The sequence below is a fragment of the Agelaius phoeniceus genome, chromosome 24 (genome assembly GCF_051311805.1).
Source record: "Agelaius phoeniceus isolate bAgePho1 chromosome 24, bAgePho1.hap1, whole genome shotgun sequence".
NCBI classification, from domain to species: Eukaryota; Metazoa; Chordata; class Aves; order Passeriformes; family Icteridae; genus Agelaius; species Agelaius phoeniceus.
In genome coordinates, this window is record NC_135288.1 from 1,289,291 (window position 1) to 1,314,104 (window position 24,814).

Consider the following 24,814-nt stretch of genomic DNA (forward strand, 5'->3'; position numbering starts at 1 on the left):
TCATGTAAATCATTTAAAGTTCAAGTTTCAGCCTAAAAGATTTTATTTAACACAGGATGGAGATACTCTGAAATACAGGAGTAACAGTACCCACAACAGGAGAAACAGGGAATTAACTGCCTAACTCTGAAGGAAACCTGGAAAATGGTCCCTTTTCCTGAAAGCAAGTGATATACTTTGTGGTTCTGTTGAAGGCATCCATATGTTTTGATATCTGTGACTGCTGCTGAGTCATTCCCATCACCAACAGCAGCATGGACCACTGTTCCATCAGATACTGGTTTTACAAAGCTGCTGGACTCTGAACACTGGGTTTAGCATCAGGTACCACACTCAGAGCCAGCACCAGCAAACAGCTTTCTGCTCCTGTGGTGTTTGTGCTCCTGTGCAGAGTTGGTTTGGCATTTACACTGAGCTTCAAAATAAATTTGGTTTGCCTCAAAACATTTAAACTCACTCATCTGTGTGGCAAATGTCCATTGTTAAAGGCGATTAGAAATTACTGCCTTTGAAGTTCCATTAGAAACTAGAAGATATTTCTCTTTTTTTAGCACAAGCACATTGTGTTTGCATAAACATGCTGAGTCACCCAACCAGCCTTTTAAAGATGGTGCAGTAAAAGATGGCTTACTCTTTGAGCCAGATCCCAGTCAAATCCCATTAATATCTTATTTAAAAATTCCCAAAGCAGCACTTGCTCCTTGGACTAACTCACTTCAGTATAAAGGGGTTAAATGGAATTATCTCTAACATCCCTTCTTAACTATCCACCTCTTCTTACCTATGGATCACATGAGCCAAATAAGAGAAGGAAAACTAAGGAGAAAATCCTGTTGCTCCCCAAGACAGCCAAATTAATAATTATTTGTTCTTAAAAAGATGATTTAGTCACATTTAGAGCTGGACTGAGGTTACCCAGAAAGACCTGAGTCCTCACAGCTATTTTACAATCAGTCTTGCAATTTAATACTTCACAATAACTCATTCCTGTGTTACTACTGTTATTTCCAGATGGGTTTGGGGTTTGATCTCCTTTTCAGTCTCTTGAGAAGACATTTAGGATAATGATAAGCTATTGAAGGTGGTCCTGTAGCTAAACCAGTTCTGTTTCTACCTTCCCAAATGGTGCTTCTGCATTCAGAGAAGTGGTACCTTCCCAAAACATGGAAAAGGACAAGAGGAGAGGTCTTGGAAACCTGAGTTTTCAAAGAACATCAGGAACTTCAACAAACCAGAAAGGCTGAAGGTTGGTGGTGCTGAGGCAGAAATTTGTGATGGCACAGGTGACACAGGCTGTTCTGTATGAATCAGGTTAATGCATCTGAAATACTATTTTCTGAAATACTATTTCAAGTACTATTAGATATCCCTAACTCTGCTTCCTGGGGATTTTGTGGGAGATAGAAGATTAAGAACTAGGTGCAGGAAGCATCAGACTCTCAGTTTTTTGAAGAAGCAATGCAGCTCACTGAGCAGAAGGACCACAGTGTCTCTGTGTGCCTAAAGATCTGCTGCATCGTGCTGCTCGTCCTGTCGGATGCACAGCACGGACTTGGGCAGGATCCTGCACTCCTGAAGGGACTTGGTAAGGTCAGAGAAGCTCCTCCGGGGCACCTCCATGGTTTCAAGGCTGCAGTGTTGGTAGTTGGCCAACAGTTTCTGTCCTGCCACAGCAAGGACGGTCTGGAGGCTGTCAGAGGGCTTGAAGTGGTGCTCAAACCTCTGCCCAGAGGGAGAGCGGACAGCGAGCAGCACGTGCGGCTCTTCCAGGCTTGCAGGGAGCACCCGGGGACTCTCCTGCCTCCCCTGCCCTCCCCACTGCTCAGGGGCACAGTGCACGTGTGAGCTCTCTTCAGTGGGAATGCCACTTCCTGACAGTGTGCTGGCAGATCCCTGTCCTCCAGAAAAAGCCTTGGTGGCTTTTGGAGCATCCTCCTGGCCCTCGCTCACTCCCAGCCGGTTGGTGCGTTCAGCCAAGGCTTCCACGGCGCTGCTCCCTGTGCCCTTCCGGCCGATGGAGGGGAGCACCCGGTACCTGTTCAGGGAGGAGGAGGAGGAGGAGGAGGAGGTCTTCAAAGGCACTTGCTGCAGGAGCTTTGGGATTTTCCCAGGAGACACCTTGGCAGGAGGGAACGCCGCTTTTGTGAGCGGCGCTCTCCGGCTCTTCACCAGTTCCCGAGGAGAGGCTGCCGGCAGGGAACTTGGCACGTGGCACGGACAGGCTTCCGTGCCCTGACAGTGGCTCAAGCTTGGCCTCTGTCCCTTGGCAGATTTGGGCCTGGAGACGTGCATGGTGATGGTGCTGCCCCACGGCAGAGTGGCTGTGCCCAGAGGGAAGCGGAGCTGAGCTGGTGCTGAGTCCTGGAAAGCCGCTGTGGCCATCGCACCTGTGGGGCGGGAGCAGAGGGAAAGGTTACAGGGACTGGCCAGGAGTCTCCAGCCTCCCTGAGGCTCCCACGCTGTGCTCTGTGTCAGGTAATGCCAGAATAAATCTGGGCTATCACTGCATGGGCATCACTGGGTATCACTGGGCATCACTGGGTATCACTGGGTATCAATCACATGGGCATCACTGGTATCACATGGGTATCACTGGGCATCACTGGGCATCACATGGGTATCACTGGCCATCACTGGCCCTCACTGGGTATCACTGGGCATTACTGGGCATCACTGGATATCACATGGACATCACTGGGCATTACTGGGCATCACTGGATATCACATGGACATCACTGGGCATCACTGGGTATCACTGGGTATCAATCACATGGGCATCACTGGTATCACATGGGTATCACTGGGCATCACTGGGTATCACTGGGTATCACATGGGCATCACTGGGTATCACTGGGTATCTATCACTTGGGCATCACTGAGTATCACATGGATATCACATGGGCATCACTGGGCATCACTGAGCATCTCTGGGCATCACTGGGTATCACTGCATGGGCATCACTGGGTATCCCTGAGCATCACTGGGTGTCACTGGGCATCACTGAGCATCACTGGGCGCCACTGCAACCCTGCTGTGCAGTAAGGGCTGAGTCCCAGAGGGTGGGAGATGTGTTCTTTGGAGGGACTGGCTTTGGCAGGAATTGTGTAAAGCTGACCCGGAGCTTTGGGGAGTTGTGCTCTTTGCCACTGAATGTAAGTTTTTGATGGAAAGAACAATTTCTTTCTTCTGAAGCTGGAAACTCTGTGCAAATGGGAGAGGAGTGAAGCTCAGAGCATAGCTCTGGCCTTTGCACTGTTCCTGCAGTGGCAGATTCAGTTCCCATTGTGGATTTTGGGATAAGACTGACTTCACTTCATATTTTAGATGTATCTCAAGACCAGTGAGATTAAAAAACCCTGATTCAATACACATAAACCTGTTCTGACTCTCCAGAGACCAAAAGTTTGGTCCAAAACTGCCCAAAATTTTCTCAACAGAGAATGATTTACCTGAGGGAACGGCTGGAGCTGTGTCAGGTTTAGGCTGGATATCAGGGAAAGGTTCTTCCCCCAGAGGGTGCAGGCACTGCCCAGGCTCCCCAGGGAATGGACACAGCCCCGGGGCTGCCACAGCAGCATTTGGACAAGGCTCTGAAGGAAGCACAGGATGGGATTGTTGGAGTGTGTGTGCAGGGCCAGGAGCTGGGCTGGATGATCCCTGTGGGTCCCTCCCAGCTCAGGATATTCCATGATCCTGTGATACAACCTCCACTGAGGAGGAAGCCACGTTCTGCTGCATGTTTCCCAGAGGAAGCTGTGCCTGGAGCTCTCAGCTATGCCAGGCCAGACAGCCCAGCCACTGGGTCACAACCTCACAACAACGCTTTGGAGAAGTGCCACAGGGAACCTCCTCTTCCATTCCTGTGGGTTTTGTGGCAGCATTTGCCAAGGGAGGGGAAAAAGGTCACCTTGGATTGCTTGGCATTCTCCAGAAATGAACAGTCACATTCAGCTGCTGTTTGTCCCCCAGCAGTGCATTGCTCAGTGCAAACCTCAGGAATTCAGCAAAGCCAAGGGCAAAACCCTTACACCTGGGCTGGGCAATCCCAGGCATACCTGGGTGGAGGAGGGATGAAGAGCAACTCTGGGAGAAGAATGACCCGCAGGGGTCCCCAGCCCTGGAAGGACCTGGAGCTGCTGGAGAGGGCCCAGAGGAGGCACCAGGATGAGCAGAGGGATGGAGCAGCTCTGCTGGGAGGACAGGCTGAGAGAAATGGGATTGCTCAGCCTGGAGAGAGGAGGCTCCTGGGTGACCTCATTGTGTCCTTCCAGTACCTGAAGGGAACTAATGGGAAAGATGGAGAGAGACTGTGGGCAAGGGCCTGGAGTGCCAGGGCACAGGGAATGGCTTCCCACTGACAGAGGGCAGGGTTACATGGGATCTTGGATTAAATTGTTCGCTGTGAGGGTGGGCAGGCCCTGGCACAGGGTGCCCAGAGCAGCTGTGGCTGCCCCTGGATCCCTGGAAGTGCCCAAGGCCAGGTTGGACAGGGCTGGGAGCAGCCTGGGACAGTGGAAGGTGTCCCTGCCATGGCAGGGGTGGGACAAGATGTTCTTTAAGTTCCCTTCCAACCCAAACCCTTCTGGGATTCTATTCTAAACCAAACAGAGAGAACAGCCCCTGTGGCACTTTGCCAGGGATGTGTTTGCTATCTAACATTTCATTTCTCCTCCAGCTCAGCACGGCCAAGGCAGAGTCCCAGCACACCCTGCCCAGCCCCAGCTGACAGACCTGTCCCCCCTGAGCCTCCAGCAGAAGGGGACAGGGACAGTGGCCCAGGTGACTCATCCCAGCTTCCCAGGAGCCCGTGGGAGGGACAGGGGCTGCACCTCCTCCTTACTGCTGCTAACAAATAAACTCCAAGGCAACAAGGCACCGAGGCACAACTCCCAAGCGCCCGGGAGCGCTGACAAATATCCCCAGCCATGCTGCCACTGCCAAGAATGAACCTCCAGCCAACCAACCTGGCAGAAGCCCTGGTGGGGCCCTCCATGAGTGCCTGTACTGCCCCAGCACGGTGCATGACAGAGGGGACAGGCTGAAAACCGGGTCTGGTGAGGGCTGGCATGGGGAACCACAGCCAGGGAGGGCTGTGCCCCCAGGGCCTGGGAGGCTGGGCACTGCACAGCCCTGACCCACAGCACGGGATCCCAGCTGGGCCAGGCTGCAAGGGACAAGGGCAGCTCCGGTGGTGCCACCTCCCTGCCCCAGCAGGGCCAGCCCAGGGCACAGAGCACAGGGCACAGGGTACAGGGTACAGCAGGGCACAGGGCACAGCAGGGCACAGAGCACAGGGCACAGAGCACGGGGCACAAGGCACAGAGCACGGGGCACAGGGCACAGGGCACAGAGCACAGGGCACAGGGGACAGAGCACAGGGCACAAGGCACAGGGCACAGGGCACAGGGCACAGAGCACAGGGCACAGGGGACAGAGCACAGGGCACAGGGCACAGGGCACAAGGCACAGAGCACGGGGCACAAGGCACAGGGCACAAGGCACAGAGCACGGGGCACAGGGCACAGAGCACGGGGCACAAGGCACAGGGCACGGGGCACAGGACTCAGAGCACGGGGCACAGAGCACGGGGCACAGGGCACAGAGCACGGGGCACAGGGCACAGGGCACAGAGCACAGGGCACAGAGCACAGGGCACAGGGCACAGGGCACAGGGCACGGGGCACAGGGCACAAGGCACGGGGCACAGGGCACAGGGCACAGGGCACGGGGCACAGGGCACAAGGCACGGGGCACAGGGCACAGGGCACGGGGCACAGAGCACGGGGCACAGGGCACGGGACACAGAGCACGGGGCACAAGGCACAGGGCACAGAGCACGGGGCACAGAGCACGGGGCTGTGGGCAGACGGGTCTGGGATACCTCTGGCAGGGACACTCTCTGGGCAATGTATTCCAGGTGTTTAAAGAAGTCCTTCCTCATGCTCAGGTGGAACTTCGTGGGCATCAATCCCTGCCCACTGCCCTTGTCCTGGTGAGGGCTCCCCCAGCCCCACGAGAGCCCTCGGTGCCACAGCCCGGCCGGGCCCACAGCTGGGCCGGGGGCTGAGCCCACGGCCGGGCCCACGGCAGGAGCGCAGCCCCGCCGGCAGAGCCGGGCCCTGTAGCGCGGCTGCAGAGCCCCAGAAGCAGCCCCCGCTCCCTCCCCCGGTGCCAGTGCTGGTGCCGGTCCCGCAGCGGCCCCGCCGCCCCTCACCTGCCCCGCGCCCGCCTCACGGCGCCGTTACCGCGGCCACCGCGGCGCTGCCGGGCGCGCGCCACGCCCCGCCCACAGCCCACGCCCCGCCCACAGCCACGCCCCCGCCCCAGCCCCGCTCCCGCCGCGAGCCGGCCCCAGCCCCGCCCGTGGGAACGGGAACGGGGAGCGGGAATGGGAACGGGAATGGGGACATGGAATGGGGAATGGGAACAGGGACAGGGAACGGGAACAGGAATGGGGACAGGGAATGGGAACGGGAACGGGGAGTGGGAATGGGAACGGGAATGTGGACAGGGAATGGGAACGGGAACGGGGAATGGGAATGGGAACGGGAATGGGGACATGGAATGGGGAATGGGAACAGGGACAGGGAACGGGAACAGGAATGGGGACAGGGAATGGGAACGGGAACGGGGAGTGGGAATGGGAACGGGAATGGGGACATGGAATGGGGAATGGGAACAGGGACAGGGAACGGGAACAGGAATGGGGACAGGGAATGGGAACGGGAACGGGGAGTGGGAATGGGAACGGGAATGTGGACAGGGAATGGGAACGGGAACGGGGAATGGGAATGGGAACGGGAATGGGGACATGGAATGGGGAATGGGAACGGGGACAGGGAACGGGAACGGAGACAGGGAAAGGGAACGAGAACGAGAATGGGAACGGGGATAGGAATGGGGATGGGGATGAGGAATGGGAACAGGGAACGGGAATGGGAATGGGGAACAGGAATGGGAGCAGGGAATGGGAATGGAGAACAGGGATAGGGATGGGAATGGGAACAGGGACAGGGAATAGGGATAGGGATGGGAATGAAGAATGGGGAACGGGGATACGGATGAGGAATGGGAATAGGGATGAGGAATGGGGATGGGAATGGGAAGGGAACGGTGATAGGGAATGGGGATGGGAACCTGGACAGGGAATGGGAACAGGAACAGGGAATGGGGAAGGGAATGGGAACAGAAAATTGGGATGGGAATGGGAATAGGGAATGGGAACGGGGAATGGGAACCAGGACGGATGGAAACAGTGATGGGAACAGGAAAGGGTACAGGGATAGGAATGCGAGACAGAACAGGGATGGATGGGAATGGAGATGGAAACAGGCAGGAGCGGGGCAGTCGGGATGTCCCAGGACGGATCCCGGGATCAGATGGGGGCGGGGGGCAGGGGAGGAATGGTCAGGATGTCCCAGGATGGATCCAGGGACAGACCCAGGGATGGGGCAGCTGGGATGTTCCCGGGTGGACCCAGGGCTGGGAATGGCTGGGATGTCCTGGTGTGGATACAGGGATGGGGCAGCTGGGATGTTCCCAGGTGGACCCAGGGCTGGGAATGGCTGGGATGTCCTGGTGTGGATACAGGGATGGGGACAACCAGGCTGTCCCGGGTGGATGGAACCAGGGCTGTGCTGTCCCAGGGGGTCCTGGGGATGTCCCCAGGCTCAGGGACAGCTGTGACCCACTGTGGGCTCTGTGACACGGCCCCAGGCCTGGCGTGGCACAGGAGCAGCCCCGTGACTTTGGGAAGGTTCTGGAAGCTTTGTCCTGCCGGACATGGAGTGCGGGGAGCCGGGGGTGCTTCAGGGCTCTCACAAACTCCAGCCAGAGGTGACGCTGGTGCTGGGGTGTCCCAGCCCTCCTGCAGGAATTCCCATTCCTCCAACTCACCCAAAGCAAAACCCCAGCGGTGTCACCCTGCTGAAACACCCAAATCTTTGGGGTTTAGCCCCAACAGTTTAAAACCAGGGTGCTACAGCCCCTCCTGAGCAAAGGCAGCACGATGGGAGCACAAGACTGGCTTTAACCTCCCTGTGATTCAGTGGCCACTGAATCAAACCAGACAAATAACCCCAAACTCATGAATTCTGAGGAAAACACCTTTTTAAAATTACACTTTACACACAAGATCACAAGGGGATCTAAAACAACTCTTTTGGGGGAGTTTCTTTGTGCTGGGAAAGCTGCAGCTGGGAGGGGGGGGAGTCCTCCTGATCCCCCCTGGCTACAAATGATCCCTGAGTCAGTTTGTCTTCTGGGAAACAGCCCAGTTTTCCTTCTAGGAACACTCCACATTACACCAACCTTTTCCATCTCCCCCCATTAATCCCTTCCTAAACCCACTCCTACTTAAGCAGCTGCTGCTCCCACTGACAGATGCCCATCGAAGGCAGCAAGAAACAAGCAATAAATTTCCACCATAAACCTGGGGTCTCCACCCTGCAGGGTGGGAGGATCAAGGCCAACCTGTGCACTAAAAAGAAATAAAATAAGTAGGGAAATAGTTTCCTATCAGCTCACCCCAGCCCAGGATGTTTAGCAATGTTGCAGATCAAAGCACACGGGGTGTTTGCACTTCAGTAAGGGCCTGAGCAAACAGATGGGTGGGAGATACCCAGCTCTCCTTGCTCCACAGGAAGGCTGAAAAGTTCCACATTTCCAATGGGATAATAACTTCCACAGGTGGTTTTTAAGGCCTCGAGTTTGTGGGTTAGTTAAAGACAGGGTTTAGCTTCAGGTGGGCACTCCCCTGAATGGGTCCTCCACAGAGAAGGAGGGTTTTAAATGAGAGTATTTGGTTAAAACCACGATGGGATCCCAGCTCTCTGCTCTCCATTTATGTCTCTGGACAATGCTTTCCACACAGATTTATCAAAACTCTACAGCAAAACCTCAGATTTCCCCCCCAAATCCAAGGGCCTGCCAAAGAAGGTGCAGCACAGACAGCCACTACCACAGTGGGGAAAACCTTCTGGAAGTATTTTGTAGAGGAAGGGGGGAAAGGATTGATTAATTTATTATTAGGGATGCCCTGGTTTTAAAAGTCAGGTGGGGAAAGAGGGGTTGGGGTATTTTGGAGTGGTTTATTGTGCAGATGGCGAGTAGGGAGGCAGGTGAGATGTCACTCCCCATCCTTAACAGGCTTGGATGGGGTTTTATTCCACTTGCAGCAGGAAATAAAGGGTTAGAGGGAAGGAAAACCCTGGGACAGACAGCTCTGCCACCCTGGAGGGCAGCTGAGAGGTGACATCCCTTCCAGTGTTGGCTTTGGTGGCTCTCAGGAATTTCAACAAAGGTTTCTCGACTCCAGACCAGTCTGGAGGTCATTTCTTCGCAATTCCCAACCCCAAATTCCCCTCTCCAGGAGTGTGGCTAATCCTGAGGGTGGGGCCCTGCATACTGCCTGAAACCTGCATTTGTGTCTGTGTTTGCTCTTGGCCCCACGGTTTCAAGGGAAAACAGCAGCTTTTGTTCCTTATCTTCTCTGCTTTTCAGTCTCCCCCGTGTCTCTGTGTCATGCTTGGGCTGTGGTAATTAAATAAACTGTATTCCCAAAGCATTCCAAGTTGGGTTTTCATGGCTTTTTCAGCCTTTGCTGCCGGTGGTATTCCTTCACAGACCCCTTGCCTTGAAAACCTGAGGGCAAGACAGAAAAACTGCAGACCCAGGATCTGCAATCCTGGTGTTTGCTGTTCTCCCTTGCAATTTGGCACAGCTGGATTTGAATGCAGCCATGGATTTGGGGGGGGCAGTTGCAAGGAGCCAAGAGAAAGCATCTTTGAGGCTTCAGGGTGTGAGTTGGCAAAACAGGAAAACTGAGCCCAAAGTGCCGCCTCCACACCTGGAACAAGGATTCAACAGCCTCTGAGGTGCCATCCTGAGTGTAAATCACTTTTGTCCCACTTCTCCAGCCACCAAATCCCATGGATTTTAAAACCATGGCCATGGCCAAGGCCTTGAGTGGCCTCGTGCAGGGATGGAGATGGACTCATGCCCAATGATGAGCCAGATGATGGAGGAAGAGTTGGTGCTCACTGCAGTGGGAAAACTCATGTGTTTTGGGGAAGAGAAGGATGGGAATCAGCTCCCTGTTCCTGGCAAGCCTGGCTTAGGACAACTGACACCATCAGCACAGACAGAGGAGGGGGTGGGCCTCACAGGGATATAAACCCACCCTGCTGAGCTGGCAGCGCTGCACTGCAGGTCCAGGCAGGGTAAGAAGAGGGGATTTCACTGCCCGGGTGCTCATCAGGCAGCTCAGGGCGTGGGGGGAAGGCTGCAGGTCCTGAGCTGCTCCAGCAGCCCCAGGCAGGACAAAGCACTGGGTCCCTGCCAAGCCCCACATCCCAAACTGGGATACAGAGCAGCCAGGATTCACCCAGGGATGCTTCCAGGGCTGTGCACCCACAGTGACAGCAACGTCACCTGAGGCACTGCCCGGGTGCACCCAGCTCCTCTGGGCACTGGAGAAGCTTCTGTCCTGCCCTGGATCATCACCCATCCTTGTTGTTCCCTCTCCAGGGCAGCCCCAGGATGAGGAATCTCCTCCTTGCCGTGCTCCTGGCTTGTGGTAAGTGCCCTGCTGTCCCTGGCCAGGCCAGAGTCCACCTACAAACCCTGAGCCTTTGTGCACAGTTCAGGTTTTTATTTAAATCTGGCAGTTTCTCTCCAGTGCTTCGTGTAGAGCTGCTGCAGTCCTGGAGGGCTAGGGAAGGGGAGCCTTTGGGATGTGCAGATTTCTTTTGGGAGGCCCTGGAGCCTTTGTCACCTTTCCTGCCTGTGCCAAGCCCATGGCTGATCCTGGTGATGGGGGATTGCAGTTTGCAGCACAGCAGAGCCAGACTAGGGGCTAAAATATCTTGTGCCAGACCAAATCCAGAGGCTGTAAAAGCCAGACTGAAAAAGCCATCCTCCCTGAGAGGAGGCTGTGGCTGAGAGGAGGCTTTGGCTGTGGCTGCCCCCATCCTAGAAGTGTCCAAGGCCAGGTTGGACAAGGCTTGGAGCAAGCTGGGACAGTGGAAGGTGTCCCTGTCCATGGCAGGAGGTGGAACAAAGCCAGATGGGCTTGGAGGTTCCTTCCAGCCCAAACCATTCCATGATCCCATAATTCTAGAGGAGGGGATAAAGCCTCTCACGATTCCACTCCTGAACGCACCCGTTCGGGCAGTGCCAGAGCAGGGTGATGCCCGTGCCTGGTGCGAGGTGCAGGGATGCCCGCGGGCTCCCTGCCCTGCCGCAGCCCCGCTGTGCCCCCAGGGCTGCTCGGGGCCGGAGGCAGCGTGCTGGAGCTGGAGCGGATGATCCGGGCGGCCACGGGCAGGAGCGCCCTGCTGTCCTACAGCTGGTACGGCTGCTTCTGCGGCATCGGCGGCTCCGGGAGCCCCGTGGATGCCACCGACCGGTGAGTACCGGAGCGGGCCCACGCCCCCAGCTCCCGAGGAGGCGCTCGCTGGCTGCCTCCCAGCGCTGAGGGGTTTGCACCGCTCCCCAGCCAGCTCCCGCCGTTCCCTTGCCACCTTCTCTTGCTGGTCGCCTTCAGTTTGAGGCTGGACCTTCCCCTGGCCTCCAGCTGGGCCGAGGGGGGCTCTGGGGGCCGCGCTTTGACCTGGTGTCCCCGCAGGTGCTGCCAAGCCCACGACTGCTGCTACAGGAGGCTGAGAGAGGGCAGCTGCAGCCCCCTGATCACCCCGTACAGCTTCACCTCCAGCGATGGGAACATCACCTGCAGTGAGTGCTGACCAGGCAGTGGGCAGCAGCAGCACCACCCCCAGCCCCCTCCCAGGCCCAGTCCCCATCCCCATCCCCATCCCCATTCCCATCCCCATCCTCATCCCTTCCCCATTCCAGCCCCATCCCAGCCCCAGTCCCCATCCCCATCCCCAGCCCCATCCCTATGCCCATCCCAGCCCCATCCCCATCCTCATCCCTTCCCCATCCCAGCCCCATCCCCAGGCCCATGCCCAGGCCCATTCCAGTCTCAGCCCCAATCCCATCCCCAGCCCCATCCTTATCCCAGTTCCCATCCCCATTCCCATTCTCATCCCCATCCCAATTCCAATCCCCATCCCCGTCCCCATCCCAGTTCCCATCCCTATCCCCATTCCCAGCCCCATCCCATCTCATCCCTATCCCTATCCCTATCCCTATCCCTATCCCTATCCCTATCCCTATCCCTATCCCTATCCCCATCCCATCCCCATCCCCGGAACAGGGCACACACAGGGGCATCCCCGGCTGAATCCATCCCCGTTCCCGCCCGGCTGAATCCATCCCCGTTCCCACCCGGCTGAATCCAGCCCCGTGCCCCCCGGCCGCGATGATTAAACGGGCATTGAGGGTGTGTGCGGGGCGAGTCCCGGCACACGCTGCTCTTTCCCCTTGCCCCGGGGGAAAGGCACCGCAGGGCTCCGTGCTCGCCCCGCAGGTACCGAGCAGAGCTGGTGCCAGAGGGAGACCTGCCTGTGCGACACCGCGGTGGCCTCGTGCTTCGCCAGCTCCCTGCACTCCTACAACAATTCCTACCGCTTCTACTTCAAGCTCAAGTGCCAAGGCAGCAAGCTCCAGTGCTGAGGAGGGCGAATCTGCACACTGAGTTCCAGGTTTTGCTTTTCCCCAGCAAGAAAAGCTTGGGCTGGGGGCTCACTAAAGGCAGAGCCCCCGAGGCTCCCTGTGAGGTGCAGCTCAGGGTGAGAAGGGGACACACACCACGGATGGAGACCCCACCAGTTCCTGGAAAGACACAGCAGCTTCCTCTTTTGTGTCCCTTCCTCCTCTCTAGATTTCATTTCCCAGCAAAGATATCAGATACAATAAAAGGGATGCAAACTGGTTCTCCATGGTGTTTTTCTGTAAGGGCTGCAATGGTGGCTGCCCAGTTTGGGGAGCACTTCCACATCCCTCAGCCACACCATCTGCCTGACACCCCAAAACTCCCATGGTCCCAACAGGGCTGTAATTCACACATCTATCCCAATGTGGAGTCTGGGGAACAGGGTGCCCAGAGCAGCTGTGGCTGGCTCTGGATCCTCTTGGAAATGTCCAAGGCCAGGTTGGACAGGGCTTGGAGCAACCTGGGACAGTGGAAGGTGTCCCTGCCATGGCAGCGGTGGCACTGGATGGGCTTTAAGGTCCCTTCCAGCCCAAACCAATCTGGGATTCTATGAATTTCTAATCCCTACCTCAGAGGGCACATCCCAACAGCTTTGTGAGGAACACTAACAGAACAGTCCCAGGAATGCAATAAGAGGCTTCACACCACAGGGATTTCTAAGCTGGATGTCATTTTTCTGTTCCTCTGGTCCAGAGTCAGGACAGCCTGAAGCACAGCTCAGCACAGGGAGAAGCTCACAGGAGTATCCCCAGTATCTTCTGGGATGTCTGGCTTGTGGCACATGAGGATTTTACTAGGAATGACACAACTGCTCTTTTATATCTATTTCCTGCTATAAACAATTCAATATAAAGCATTTCATAGAAACACATTTTGTTATGTAAACACACTAAAAGCAGGAAAACAGCATGAGTACATAAATTAATTGTAAATTATTAATGAGACAGTAATTAGCCAGAGGAGCATTAATGGGCTGTGAGCAATTCAGATAAGCACAAGGCACATGCCAGCCAGGGAGCATCACTCAGTGACACCAGAGACAAAGCGGAGCCGGAATCAGGGCTTGGCTGAAAACTTTGTCAGTGGAGGACAACAAAAACCAATTTTTCCACCACAAAAGACAAAAGACAGACAAGTCACCTTCCTTCCTTAATGTCCTTCCCAAACCAAATCACTCTGGGATTCCATAATTCTTGGAAATAAGGGTTAAAGAATAATCATCCACAGAGAAAGGAAGAAGATTTCAAAGCCTTGACCACTTACATTATTAGACAAGTGCTAATTTAGGAGGGCAGTTGATGACTGAATGGCTCCTGCAGGAGGGTGTAATGAGGGGGTGGAAAAACCACAAGGAGAGAAACAAAGGGAAGTTGGACTTTCTCACCTCAGAAGATTAATTTTGCTTCTGTTTTCTCATGGTGAGTGAGGTATAATCATCCAGTGTCTGCCCAGCCTCGTGACTCTGGGAACTGCACACTTAGAGATGCTTTCAGTGCTGCCCAAAGAAGTGATAACTCTCCTTGAGCCACCTTACACCTCCTTGAAAGCCCCAAACTTGTTGTGTCCATGCCCAGCTTGAGCCAGAGCTGTTCTTTTCCCCCCTGATGTGGCTCCTTGGTGCTGGGAAGGGCAGAGGAGGAGGCATCTCTGACTGAGGCAGAGTGTGTTTGCTTCCTCCTCAGGCTGGAAGTGACGCTGCTTTTCCACCTCATCCCACCCAGCACCCACCCCGTGCGTGGGGTACGGGGCTGGGCCCTCAGGGGATTTCAGGCATTCCTCAGAAGGGGAAGGATGGCACCTTCTCCATTGCAGGGAAGCCCAGTCAGCAAGATTTGGGTCAAAGGAGACCCAGGCAGATGGGAGCAAGGTATATAAAGGAAGCACAGCTGGCTGCAGGGCACTGCAAGCCAGCAGGGCTTTCCCAAGGTAAGTGGGGATGGAGGATTGCTTTCCCTCTTTTCCTCCTTCCACCAGAAGCTGGGCAAGTGCCATGCTGGGAAGCAGGAGTGCAGGAGATGCTGCCTGAGATGCCAGCCCAGAAGAGCAGTGGGTGCAGCCCTTGAGGGCTGAATATCCCTCCAATTTTTTTCCCTTTCTCCTGATTCTGCTTTTTCTCACCTCTCCCCCATCTGATTCCCATTGCTTCCCATCCCTGATGCTTTGTGCTGAAACAAGGGGGCATCTTTACCCCCTCATTGCTCCTACTCCCCAGAGAGAGGGAGAACCTCTGCTCCCGGATGATGAGGAAAGAAAGAAGGTGGTTGGAATAACAGAGAATGGTTTGGTTTTCTCTCCCAGAGCCATCAGAAGGATGAACTCTCTCCTCAGCCTCTCCGTGCTGTTTGTGTGGGGTAAGTGTCCTCTCTCAGCCCCAAGGCTCTCTGTGCAGTTACATCCATTGAAATTAGGACCAGGCTGGTGATTTCTCCACCTCTCCCCATCACCAGCTCTCCCAGACATGCCACAGCTCTCCCGTGCCAAGCTGGGAACACATTTCCTCTCTGTTGTGTTATAATTTCTAAGACATCCCCACCCTGGTGCCAATTTGGGGGCTGGAGGGATGGAGCTGCTCTTGAGGGGGCAGGGAATCAGCGTGGTCTCCCTGATTTCCCCCCTCCAGGCTTGTCCCCAGCCCACGGGAACCTCTTGCAGCTGCACCAGATGATCTCAGAGGCGACAGGGAAAAACGCTTTTCTGTATTATGGCTTCTACGGCTGCTACTGCGGGCTGGGGGGCAGGGGGCAGCCCAAGGATGCCACAGACAGGTGAGAATCCACTTAAAAACCCCCTGCACAGACACGTTCTTGAATATTTTTAAATTTGTGGCATGAGGGGGAGAAAATGCCATCCCCTAAAGCTCCAATCTCCTGTGCAGATGCTGCCAGCTGCATGATGCTTGCTACGAGAACCTCCGTAGGTACCACTGCGATGCCAAGACACGCCCCTACTCCTACAGCTGGCACTACGGCAGCCTCTCCTGCGGTGAGTAGGGCCCTGGAAAAGGGGGTGCCAGCCCCCCCAAAGCCGGGGCTGACCCTGGGCTCCCCTCGTCCCGCAGGTCAGGACTCCCGGTGCTCCTTCTTGTCCTGTGAGTGCGACCGCAGCCTGGCGCTGTGCCTGAGGAGAAACGCCAGGAGCTACAAGAAACGCTACCGGCTCTACCCCAACTGGCTGTGCCGGTGATGGGAGCTGGGATGCGGCGCCGGGATCGCCCTTCATCCCTCTGCCTGTGCTGGCCACACCAGAGCCGCTGTAAATTAAATCAGCGCGGAAATAAAAAATGCTCGTGTTCAACGTCCTCTGAGAGCTGCTGCTGGGCAGGGAGAGAAATACCCGTAAATAATCAACATCTTCCCAAAACTTTCCAAGAACTCGGGCTCGGCCCTGCGTCAGCCGCGGCAGAGGGGGGCTGGCCGGGGGAAGGGGCGTAGCGCTCCTGGCTTTGGGACAGACGAGTCCTCTTGGAGCTTCCAGTTGGAGCTCGCGGGCTGCGCACGGAGGGCAGGCTCTGCCCGGGAGGACAGACGGACAGCGAGCACCATCCCTGGTGAGCGACACCCCCCTCACTCCGCTGCTGTGGACAGAAAAATCCGGGGGGGATGTTGGGAGGAGGCAGCGAGCGGCCCGTGCCGGTAGGAAAAGCGAAATCGCTTCCAAATGGAAGCGGTGCGAGGCTGCCCTGCGCGGGGAGAGCTGCACTGGGGGCCAAAAGCGGTGGGGCGGGAGGTGAGAGGTGCTGGAGGGGTGGGACAGGAGCTGGGGGATGCTCAGGTGACACCGCTCGCTCTCGGCCAAGAGGCAGCAACGCTGATGCGAGGGGGCACAGCTGCTTTCCTCCCTCCAGATTTTGGCGTTGATCCGATTTCAGAGGAAGCTTCTCACGGCTGCTCCCATCAAACTGGCCATGCTGCCTGGCTGAGCCTGTCCCCTGTTTCTCCTCCCAGGCCCAGGTGAGAGGAAGATGAAGGTCCTGCTGGTGATGATGATGCTGTTTGCCTGCTGTAAGTGCATCCCTGACCCACAGACAGGAGCCAGGCTCATTCCCAAACTCCTGTGCACTCCTCAGGGGGACTCCCAGCAAAGCCTCCTTCCCTCCCCAGTTCCCCAGGCCTCATAACTCATAAGAGGCACATAACTTAAAAAAAAAAAAAAAAAGAAAGAAAAAAAAATCACATTTTATGGTCACTCTAGGTGTGTTCACAGCGCACGGGAAGCACTCACGCCCATTCACACCGGGACTCGAGGGAAGCACCGTAGGAAACCTGACTGCCCATGGATGCTACAGGGGATGGGGCACCTCGAGGGCTTCGGTGGATCGGTACAGGCAACGCTGCCCCAGAGGGCTAACGCTGGGTAACCCCGGGGCTCTGCACCACCCCAGCAGCCCCCGCTGAAGCTTTGCAAAATGCAGACCGGGTGCTTGGCAGTAGCAGGAAGGAGTCAGGTTTTCGGGAAGCAGGGAAAGTGATGCAGGGTTCACCCCTAACTCCATCCCGGAGTGGGCAGGGCGGTGCCAGTGACAGCTGCCCGGTCCGTGGGATGGCACCAGAGCAGGGGGACGCTCCTGAAGCCGGGATGCGGGGCAGGGCCTGCACGGGGGGGCAGAGCCTTGGCGTGGGAACGGGCAGGACACAGAAGCCTCTGGGCGATCCAGAGCAGGAGGAAGCAGAGCTGGCGGCTCTCCCGCCCGGCTGGCAGAGCCTGTGGCAGCTGGGGCGGCAGCAGCCGGTGCCACATTCCCGACGAGCCCAGGCTCTGCTCCTCCCGCAGGTGCTGCCTGCTCCGAGCCTGCTGCTACGCCAGGCTGGCAGCGCGGCGGTGCCCGGCGGGACCGGCCCAGGCCCTGTCTGCGCCCCGGGCGGGGATCCCGTCCTGCAGTGAGTGCTCGCCCAAAAGGGCTCGGGACGCCCCTTCCCGCACCATCCCCTGTCCGCGGCCCCGTTCCCGGGCTGCTCGGAGCTCTCAGGCTCGCTGTCGCTGCCGCAGGTTCGGGGACGCGCTGCCAGCGAGGCGCCTGCAGGTGCGAGAGGGCGATGCTGCTGTGCCGGGCTCGGCTGGGCCGGGCTCAGCTGGGCCGGGCTCAGCTCCGCCGCCGCGCCGGGTGCCGGGGACGAGCCGGGCGCTGCTGAAGCAAGAACTCCCTTTGCGGAACCATCTCCGGGCTGATCGGCGAAGGGACGGCGCCGGCAGCGCCTCCCAGCCCTGGCGAGTCTCCCGCTCGGGGCCTTTTGGCTTCCAGGCGAGGACGGGAACCCTCCGGTGAAGCCGCATGCGAGGAGGGGGAGCGGCGCTCCCTGAGGTCCAGCACAGCAAAACAAGGGAGGAGGGGACCCCTGCTCCTGTCCCGGGAGGGGCGGGATGGGAAGCGTCCCCTTGGCAGCCTGTCCGCTCCCTCCGCTTCTGCTTCTCAGCAAATTCCCTCCTGTTGCTCCAAAATAAAACCAGAGAGCCCAAAGCACCGGTTCACAGCGTGCAGTGATTCAGCTGAGCCCAGTGACCACCCCTCACCTCTCAGACAGGTTTCCTGTTGAAACCCAGCAAAAATGACACTTGAGAGGTGACACAACTCACCCCTGAACTGCCCCAACTCAGCTCTAAACCTTCAGGCTCTGAAAAGGTCCAGTTTTCCTGAGAGAGGGAGAATGAGGCTGGTGGAAGGGCTGGGGGCAGGCACGATGGCGTGGGAGGGCCAGGCTTGGACCTGGATGATCCTTGTGGGTCCCTTCCAGCCCGAGACATTCTGTGATCCCCTAAATCTCTGCTGTGACACCATGGCCGGGAGCTTGCGTCACACCCAGTGCTGAGCAAAACAGAGATCTCACCAGAAAAGAATGTTTTGGCCCAATTCTGCAATAACCCTGAGCACATTCCTTAGGAAAAGGCAGCTCAGGCAGCGGCTGCTTCCCCCCACTTCAGCATCCCCAGGTTTTGTGCTTGGGGTGCTGATCCCGGCAGGTCTCCAGGCTCCAAACCACCTTAGGGGGGCTCAGCAAGGAAATAAAGCCACAGAAATGGCAACAAAACACTTTCCTCAGGGGCTGATGCCCAGCTGGAATTCCCATCTTGGATTGCCCCATAGCTGCAATCAATGGCACCAGGAAATAGCCCTGAAATCAGCGATGCCACCCGGGAATCAGGGAATCTCCGTGTGCAATCCCGGGGGAGAGGAGGAAGGAGCCCTGTGCCCACAGCTGATAATTGCAGGGCATAAATCAAGGATCAAATCCTCACCGAGAGCACAGATAGCCCAGACAGATTGCAGGCTGGGACAAACTGAATCACACTCTCCCTTTGTAAATTCTGGGTGAATTTTAACCATCCGTGAATTTTCCTGCTTGGACATCCGGCTGTACAAATCTTCCAAATGCTGATGGTTTGGCTCAGATGCTGCACCCCCAGAGAGCATTGCAATAAACTGGGCTGCAATAGTTGTGGTTTTCATACTATGAAACAAAATCCACAGCTTCCCAGGAGGCATTTGGCTTGGGGGGGGGGGGAATTATTTCCCATTTGGGGAAGGGATCCTGCAAACCTGCCACAGGTAGAGGGGCTGGGGTGGAGAGACTCTCAGTGGAGCTCAGCCACTTTGATGGACAAGAATATCCCTTATTGCCCTGTGATAAAACTGGTTGTGGACTTGGAAAACCCTGAATTATGGCAAATCCTGGTTTAGCCAATTAACTCAACACCACCCCAGGGGACTACTTAAATTAGCCCAGAGAGCTGATGAGGCAAAGGGCCCATGCCAGAGGGGGGAAGAGATTTTGCTGAGCTGAGTTCCCTTCTCTCAGCATCTCTCTGATTCCCACACAAGTTGCATCCTTGTTCCCTGCCTCAGTTTCCCTACCAGCCCTGTGGGGATTTCCTCCTCTGCCTCAGTGCTAGCCCATGCTGGGGTTCCCCAAAAAGCACCACAAAGCAGCTGCAATCTCTGCCAGAAGATATCTGCTAACTGATTGCTCAGTACCACCAATTTAATCAGAGATTCTCCCCAAGCAAACGACACAAGCAGCCTCTTTTCCCACACTTTCCATCATACATCACTTGCATTTTTTCTTCTCTGCCATTTGCCTTATCTTGCTTCTAAATAAAGGTGAACCACACACCTCATGCCATGAGGTATTTGAGAGCAAAACACCGTGCCCAGCACACATGGGGAAAGGGATGGAGCATCCCCACATGCAGGAGGGAACTGGGCACTGAAAAAGCCCCACTAGCAAGAAAACCACCATCCATGGCCTCTGCTCAGCTCCATCTCCAGCAACAGCCATTCTGGAGACCATGGGACCTTCCTCCACTCCCAATGCTGCATCTCAGCCACTCTGGTAAGTTGGAAGGGGAGGAATCTTTGCACTGGCTGCATTTTCTCCCTGCCCAGCTAAGTCAGGATGGAAACAGTAAGACACAGAACAGTGTTTTCTAGCCAAGGCATACAAAAAATCTGTCATCCAGGAAGAAAGTGTATCATGGAATCACAGACTCCTCAGACAACCTCATTCCACCCCCTGCCATGGGCAAGGACACCTCATACTAAATGGTTCCTGTTCTCCCTCAAGTTCTCTCATTTTACTCAGGGAAGCACTGGGAATGCTGAGACGCCCAGAGCCATGCACAGACTCAGCCCCAGGCTGCTCCACACATCCAAAACCTCCTGCCAAGACCCCACACATCCAAACCCTCCTGCCAAGAGCTCCACCATATAAGGCATCCCACAGCCTCCAGCAGTGCCAGGACACCTGCACAGCAGCGGGACCAGTATGGTGAGGATTGTCAATATTTGCCCACTTTGGGCTCCCCAGAGGAGGGGCCCTGCTGAGGGTGCACAGCCATAAAAGGTGTGACCAGCAGCACCTTGGGCTCACCAAACCCCAGAGCTGCCACTGCCAGGATGAAGCTCCTCTCGCTGCTCCTCTTCTGTGAGTATCCCCCACCAGCTCCCACCCTGGGAAAGCTCCCAGGCCCTGTCCACAGCCAGGTGGGGATGGTGAGATCCCATTTTTGCTGTGGAAAGGTGGGATGGGAGGTTGCTTTTCCTGGTGCTTTTAACCCTCCCTTATGCAGTCCTAGGACTGACCCTTGCCAGCTGCAACCTGGCCCAGTTTGCAATGATGATTAAGCAGAAGACGGGGAAATCGGCGCTGGCTTACAACGGGTACGGCTGCTACTGCGGCTGGGGCGGCTCCAAACAGCCCCTGGATGCCACTGACAGGTACTGGCTCAAGGCAGAGCCCCCAGCCCTCCTCACCTCCCTGGGTACAGCACTGCAATCTGGGTCCTGCTCCTGAGGGGGGAATTAGCAATGAGAAAATTGTTGCTTGTCCTTAAAGCTTCTGTAGAAGCGGTGCAGCAGCAGCAGGCGGCAGCAAAGATGCAGTGGTTGATGTTTTACCTTATTGTCCCACCTGTCCCTGACCTCGGCTCTCCTGCCCCCAGGTGCTGCCACGCCCACGACTGCTGCTACAAGAAATTGGTCGCGTCCGGCTGCAGCCCCAAAACGACCACCTACAATTACAGCTTCCGAAGAAACCACATCACCTGCGGTGAGAGCGGGGCGGGGACAGAGCTCTGAGCAGGGAGGCACAGCCACCCACACTCGGGGAGCTTGGCTTCCAACATCCCCTTTAGATCATCCTGGCCTGGAAATCACACACAGTGAAGTGGGTGGAAATACAGGAAAAGTGCCAGGAATAAGGCAAATAAGTATCTGCTGGATTATGGTGAAATTTAGAGCTTGGGGACTTCCCTGAGGAGGGGCCTTGTCCTTCCCAAGAGGCCAAACACCAAGGGTTTGAGAGGAGCCTCCCATGCTGGATGGGGACCTGGCACAGCTGCCCTGAGCGCTCATTGTTGCACAGACCCCAGGAAAGCTCATCCCAGAGACCCAGGGAAACACCCACAGACACATCAAAGTGAAGTGAATGCTCCACACCCCAGACACGAGACCACCTGAGACACCCCAAACTCAACAGAGGGGCTGTGAGGACGGTCAAAAAACACCCCCTGACCCTCACACCCTTCAGCTGCCTCCATCCCCCCCAATTTTCTTCCAGAAAAGGGGAACTCGTGCCAGAAGCGGACGTGTGCATGCGACAAGAGGGCAGTGGAGTGCTTCAAGAGGGCAGCCGGCTCCTACCGCAAATCCTACAGCAACTACCCCAACTACAAGTGCAGGGGCAAGACACCCTCCTGCTAGGCACTCCTGCCATGGCCCAGCTCCAAACCTGGCAGGAACCATCAGAACTGGGGAGTTCTGCCATCCCTGTGGCACTGAAGAATTGTCCAGCACCTCTCCCCAGAGCCTTAGCACAGGGAAAACCTGCTTCCCATGGTTGAATAACTCATAAAACTCAGGTAAACCCTGCAAATAAAGATATGTTTCAAAATTGTGGCCAGTGTTGTGTTTTGGGAATCAGTGGTGGAAGGGGTAGGTAACAGCATGGAGCTTGAGGGCTGATTTTTTGAAGAAAATGTTCCTGCATATACTTTTTCTTTAAAAGTGACCAGAAGTAACATTCTGCAGCCAACCAGTAAATCTTAAAAGCTCCAGAGGAAAAAAAAGCCCACAGAAACAGCAAGTGGCTGCTGCACCCCAAACCCAAAGCAGGCTCCAAGGCCAGCTTCTCTCCAGGAGCTCAGCCTCAATCCACAATCCAGCCCCATCCCGTTTCTAATGACTGTTATAGCAATTAACACACACTGAAGGCACAGGGGAGCCCAGTGGGGGTTTGGGTGGCTCTTTCTTGCACACAGATGTCTCCTCAGGCTGCAGCTCCATGCAGCCACCTTGTCCCACGCCACAGCAGCACATGATCCCAAATTAGCCCTAATTACCTCTAACAAGCCAGGGCTGGCTGTACCCTGGGCCTCAATGGAGGCACTTCCAGCTGTAATGGAGGTGTGAGATGTGATTGGCCTAAAATAAAGGAGTTTTAAGGGTAATTTATTTGATTTCCACATCAGTGCTGAGGGCTCCTGCCTTGGTTAGGTGTTTCACTACAAGCAACAGCACCCCTGCTTCAAGCTCCTGCAGTAAATGTGGTATCTTTATAACTCCAAACCACTCATTCCTTCTCATTTTCTACAGGCAATAAGGATTCTAGAAGCTGAGACAGAGCCAATGCTGCCTTCTAAGGCTGCTGCTTGCACCCACGAAGCTCCAAGGAACCACCATAGCTCAACACCAGCACAAACCATCTTCTTTTATCCCACTCTGGATTATGGAGCATTCTTCATGCCCAACTTCTCTCCCTTTCTCTCCCTTTTCTGTTCTTTCATCCCACTCTGGATTATGGAGCATTCTTCATGCCCAACTTCTCTCCCTTTCTCTCCCTTTTCTGTTCTTTTATCCCACTCTGGATTATGGAGCATTCTTCATGCCCAACTTCTCTCCCTTTTCTGTTCTTTTATCCCACACTGGATTATGGAGCATTCTTCATGCCCAATTTCTCTCCCTTTCTGCAGCTCCCAAAGCTCTGCAGGCATGGAGGCCATGGGTGCAAATGTGGCAAAGCTGTGAGATAAACCAGAAGGCAGCTCCTACGTAGGAACAAGGGAAAGGAGACACAGAACAGCACGGGCAGAAAACCCTTCCCATACACAGCCATGCTAATGGAGGTCAGCCAGGACCTGCCCAAATGCTTACAACTTCCAGTTCAACGGAATTCCTGACCTGCAGGGGCAGGATTTGGGAAAATAAGTCCAGGGAAGATGATGGAGGGAGACAGGAGGCAGGGACAGTGGTTTTCTACATCCTCCTGCTGCGGATTTGCCCTTGAGAGGCTCACACTGACCCTGCTGCAGCAACAGCCAAAACACCCTCATATTTGTCAGCCAGCTGCTAAGAACAAACAGTCATCCTCCTCAGAGCCCAGGGGAACATCCAGGGCTTATTGTCCACCCCTGGCCCGTGGATTACGGAGCACTCAGCTCCACCAAGGAGTAAACACACACCATGGATGAATCACAGTTGTTCTGCTCTGCTCTCTTGCCTGCCTTCCTCCTCCCAGGAAAACCCACCATCAGTTTCTAAAGCAAATTTACTGCAGAAACTGAGTTCTGTGAAGAATGCTGCACAAAGATTCCCTAGGAAAAAAAAATACACTGGTAATGTGGAAATTTCAATGGGAAAAATGTGAAATGGACAAAATCAGTTTTAACATCTTTGGCTATGGAATGGCTGTGCAGGCACAAAGCTACCCTGGCAAGATAAAGGGAATGTGACTGGTTTGTCAAGATTTATGAGCCCAGCACATTAAGAGTTTATTTTAATCATATTACACTTGGAAATGAAAGCATTTTCAGCCCCAGATTTTGTTCCATGTATCAGAGGCCACGAGCTGTGGGCCAGTCTCTCCCTTTGCTGTTGGTGCTGCTGTTGCAGACCCTCCTTTCACCCTGCACACCATGGGGTGAGGTTTGGGTTCCCTCCTTGGCCTCCAGCCAACAATGAATGCCTTATCAGCTCTGGCTCCACAGGACAAAACCCCAATTCATTGAGATCAAAACTCTTACTCACAGTGCACAACTGCAATTTCTTATCTCTTCAAACCTGCAGAACACAGCTGCCTTTCAGACCAAAACACAGGACAGGGCAGGACACGGGTGACAGAGTCACCTGCACTGCCTTGCCAAACCTGCTGTCACAATTTATCACCCCCTGAAAGAACTTGCACTTTCTCCCCACTAAGCTGTGACTCACCTCCCTTCCCACTACTGTAAAAATGACTGTCTTGGAGAAAAAGGAATTCCTACACCACCAGTTCTTACAGGAGAGCTCCTTCCTTTTTATTCTTCAAGTATCAGCCCAGTTCTTGGCAGTTCAGTAAAAAACCCATTAATATTTCCATGCTGATTTATAAACTTTTAAGCACGGACAAGTTTTTCAAATGCAACACTCCCTACTTGTAAAAAATCCCTTTCACCTCTGCCCTGGCTGATGAGGTGTCTCAGTGTGTAAGTGCACATGTGCTTTCTTCAAGCTTAGTGCTTGTTACAAGCCCAAAAACCTGAGTGGAGCTGAAACCCTGTGAGCTATAAATCAAAGGCTGATCAATCCCACAGTCCTTTCACCTCTATCCAAATTCTCAGTCCTACAGTGGAAAACATCACAAGAGTCAAGCTGTGCATCCTACTTGGTGACCTCACTAAAATGGAATTTAAGAAGAAAAAAAACCTACCCTGGAAAAAAGCTTGATTT

At 55.2% G+C, this 24,814-nt stretch overlaps 5 protein-coding genes across 7 annotated transcripts; 4 read left to right on the forward strand and 1 right to left on the reverse strand.

Moving 5' to 3' along the window:
* Positions 1–25: 25 nt before the first annotated feature.
* On the reverse strand, positions 26–6,290 carry UBXN10 (UBX domain protein 10). 3 transcript variants are annotated; one of them, XM_054647943.2, is made up of 2 exons: positions 6,217–6,290; positions 26–2,387 (listed from the first exon to the last, which is right to left on the reverse strand). In XM_054647943.2, the coding sequence occupies exon 2, from the start codon at positions 2,380–2,382 to the stop codon at positions 1,501–1,503; it is 882 nt and encodes a 293-aa protein (XP_054503918.2). In that variant the 5' UTR covers positions 2,383–2,387; positions 6,217–6,290; the 3' UTR covers positions 26–1,500. The 3 variants fall into 3 exon arrangements, with proteins under 3 accessions (XP_054503918.2, XP_077046263.1, XP_077046264.1); XM_077190148.1 differs by lacking the exon at positions 6,217–6,290 and adding an exon at positions 5,884–6,147; XM_077190149.1 differs by lacking the exon at positions 6,217–6,290 and adding an exon at positions 3,452–3,500.
* A 4,251-nt stretch (positions 6,291–10,541) lies between these two features.
* On the forward strand, positions 10,542–12,578 carry LOC129129893 (phospholipase A2, membrane associated-like). The gene is made up of 4 exons (XM_054647992.2): positions 10,542–10,578; positions 11,265–11,409; positions 11,629–11,735; positions 12,433–12,578. The coding sequence occupies exons 1-4, from the start codon at positions 10,542–10,544 to the stop codon at positions 12,576–12,578; spliced, it is 435 nt and encodes a 144-aa protein (XP_054503967.1).
* A 2,351-nt stretch (positions 12,579–14,929) lies between these two features.
* On the forward strand, positions 14,930–15,801 carry LOC129129878 (basic phospholipase A2 homolog). Its single transcript, XM_054647974.2, has 4 exons — positions 14,930–14,969; positions 15,239–15,383; positions 15,494–15,600; positions 15,677–15,801. Exons 1-4 carry the CDS (start codon positions 14,930–14,932, stop codon positions 15,799–15,801), a joined length of 417 nt encoding a protein of 138 aa, XP_054503949.1.
* A 175-nt stretch (positions 15,802–15,976) lies between these two features.
* Positions 15,977–18,054, forward strand: LOC143695669 (basic phospholipase A2 Sms-N6-like). Its single transcript, XM_077190287.1, has 5 exons — positions 15,977–16,165; positions 16,563–16,619; positions 16,810–16,936; positions 17,389–17,495; positions 17,605–18,054. The coding sequence occupies exons 2-5, from the start codon at positions 16,580–16,582 to the stop codon at positions 17,745–17,747; spliced, it is 417 nt and encodes a 138-aa protein (XP_077046402.1). The 5' UTR covers positions 15,977–16,165; positions 16,563–16,579; the 3' UTR covers positions 17,748–18,054.
* A 2,452-nt stretch (positions 18,055–20,506) lies between these two features.
* On the forward strand, positions 20,507–21,811 carry LOC129129877 (basic phospholipase A2 caudoxin-like). Its single transcript, XM_054647973.1, has 4 exons — positions 20,507–20,534; positions 20,680–20,827; positions 21,052–21,158; positions 21,669–21,811. Exons 1-4 carry the CDS (start codon positions 20,507–20,509, stop codon positions 21,809–21,811), a joined length of 426 nt encoding a protein of 141 aa, XP_054503948.1.
* The last annotated feature ends 3,003 nt before the right edge of the window (positions 21,812–24,814 follow it).

What these genes read in the sequence shown, in the direction of transcription:
- UBXN10 (XM_054647943.2), bottom strand. Translation starts at nt 2,382, where the DNA reads ATGGCCACAGCGGCTTTCCAGGACTCAGCACCAGCTCAGCTCCGCTTC.
- LOC129129893 (XM_054647992.2), top strand. Translation starts at nt 10,542, where the DNA reads ATGAGGAATCTCCTCCTTGCCGTGCTCCTGGCTTGTG. An exon ending in TGCCGTGCTCCTGGCTTGTG is followed by an intron (nt 10,579 to 11,264) that starts GTAAGTGCCCTG and finishes CTGTGCCCCCAG; the next exon opens with GGCTGCTCGGGGCCGGAGGC. An exon ending in CCCGTGGATGCCACCGACCG is followed by an intron (nt 11,410 to 11,628) that starts GTGAGTACCGGA and finishes GTGTCCCCGCAG; the next exon opens with GTGCTGCCAAGCCCACGACT.
- LOC129129878 (XM_054647974.2), top strand. Translation starts at nt 14,930, where the DNA reads ATGAACTCTCTCCTCAGCCTCTCCGTGCTGTTTGTGTGGG. An exon ending in CTCCGTGCTGTTTGTGTGGG is followed by an intron (nt 14,970 to 15,238) that starts GTAAGTGTCCTC and finishes TCCCCCCTCCAG; the next exon opens with GCTTGTCCCCAGCCCACGGG. An exon ending in CCCAAGGATGCCACAGACAG is followed by an intron (nt 15,384 to 15,493) that starts GTGAGAATCCAC and finishes TCTCCTGTGCAG; the next exon opens with ATGCTGCCAGCTGCATGATG.
- LOC143695669 (XM_077190287.1), top strand. Translation starts at nt 16,580, where the DNA reads ATGAAGGTCCTGCTGGTGATGATGATGCTGTTTGCCTGCT. An exon ending in GATGATGCTGTTTGCCTGCT is followed by an intron (nt 16,620 to 16,809) that starts GTAAGTGCATCC and finishes TGGTCACTCTAG; the next exon opens with GTGTGTTCACAGCGCACGGG. An exon ending in TCGAGGGCTTCGGTGGATCG is followed by an intron (nt 16,937 to 17,388) that starts GTACAGGCAACG and finishes CTCCTCCCGCAG; the next exon opens with GTGCTGCCTGCTCCGAGCCT.
- LOC129129877 (XM_054647973.1), top strand. Translation starts at nt 20,507, where the DNA reads ATGAAGCTCCTCTCGCTGCTCCTCTTCT. An exon ending in CCTCTCGCTGCTCCTCTTCT is followed by an intron (nt 20,535 to 20,679) that starts GTGAGTATCCCC and finishes TCCCTTATGCAG; the next exon opens with TCCTAGGACTGACCCTTGCC. An exon ending in AAGAAACCACATCACCTGCG is followed by an intron (nt 21,159 to 21,668) that starts GTGAGAGCGGGG and finishes ATTTTCTTCCAG; the next exon opens with AAAAGGGGAACTCGTGCCAG.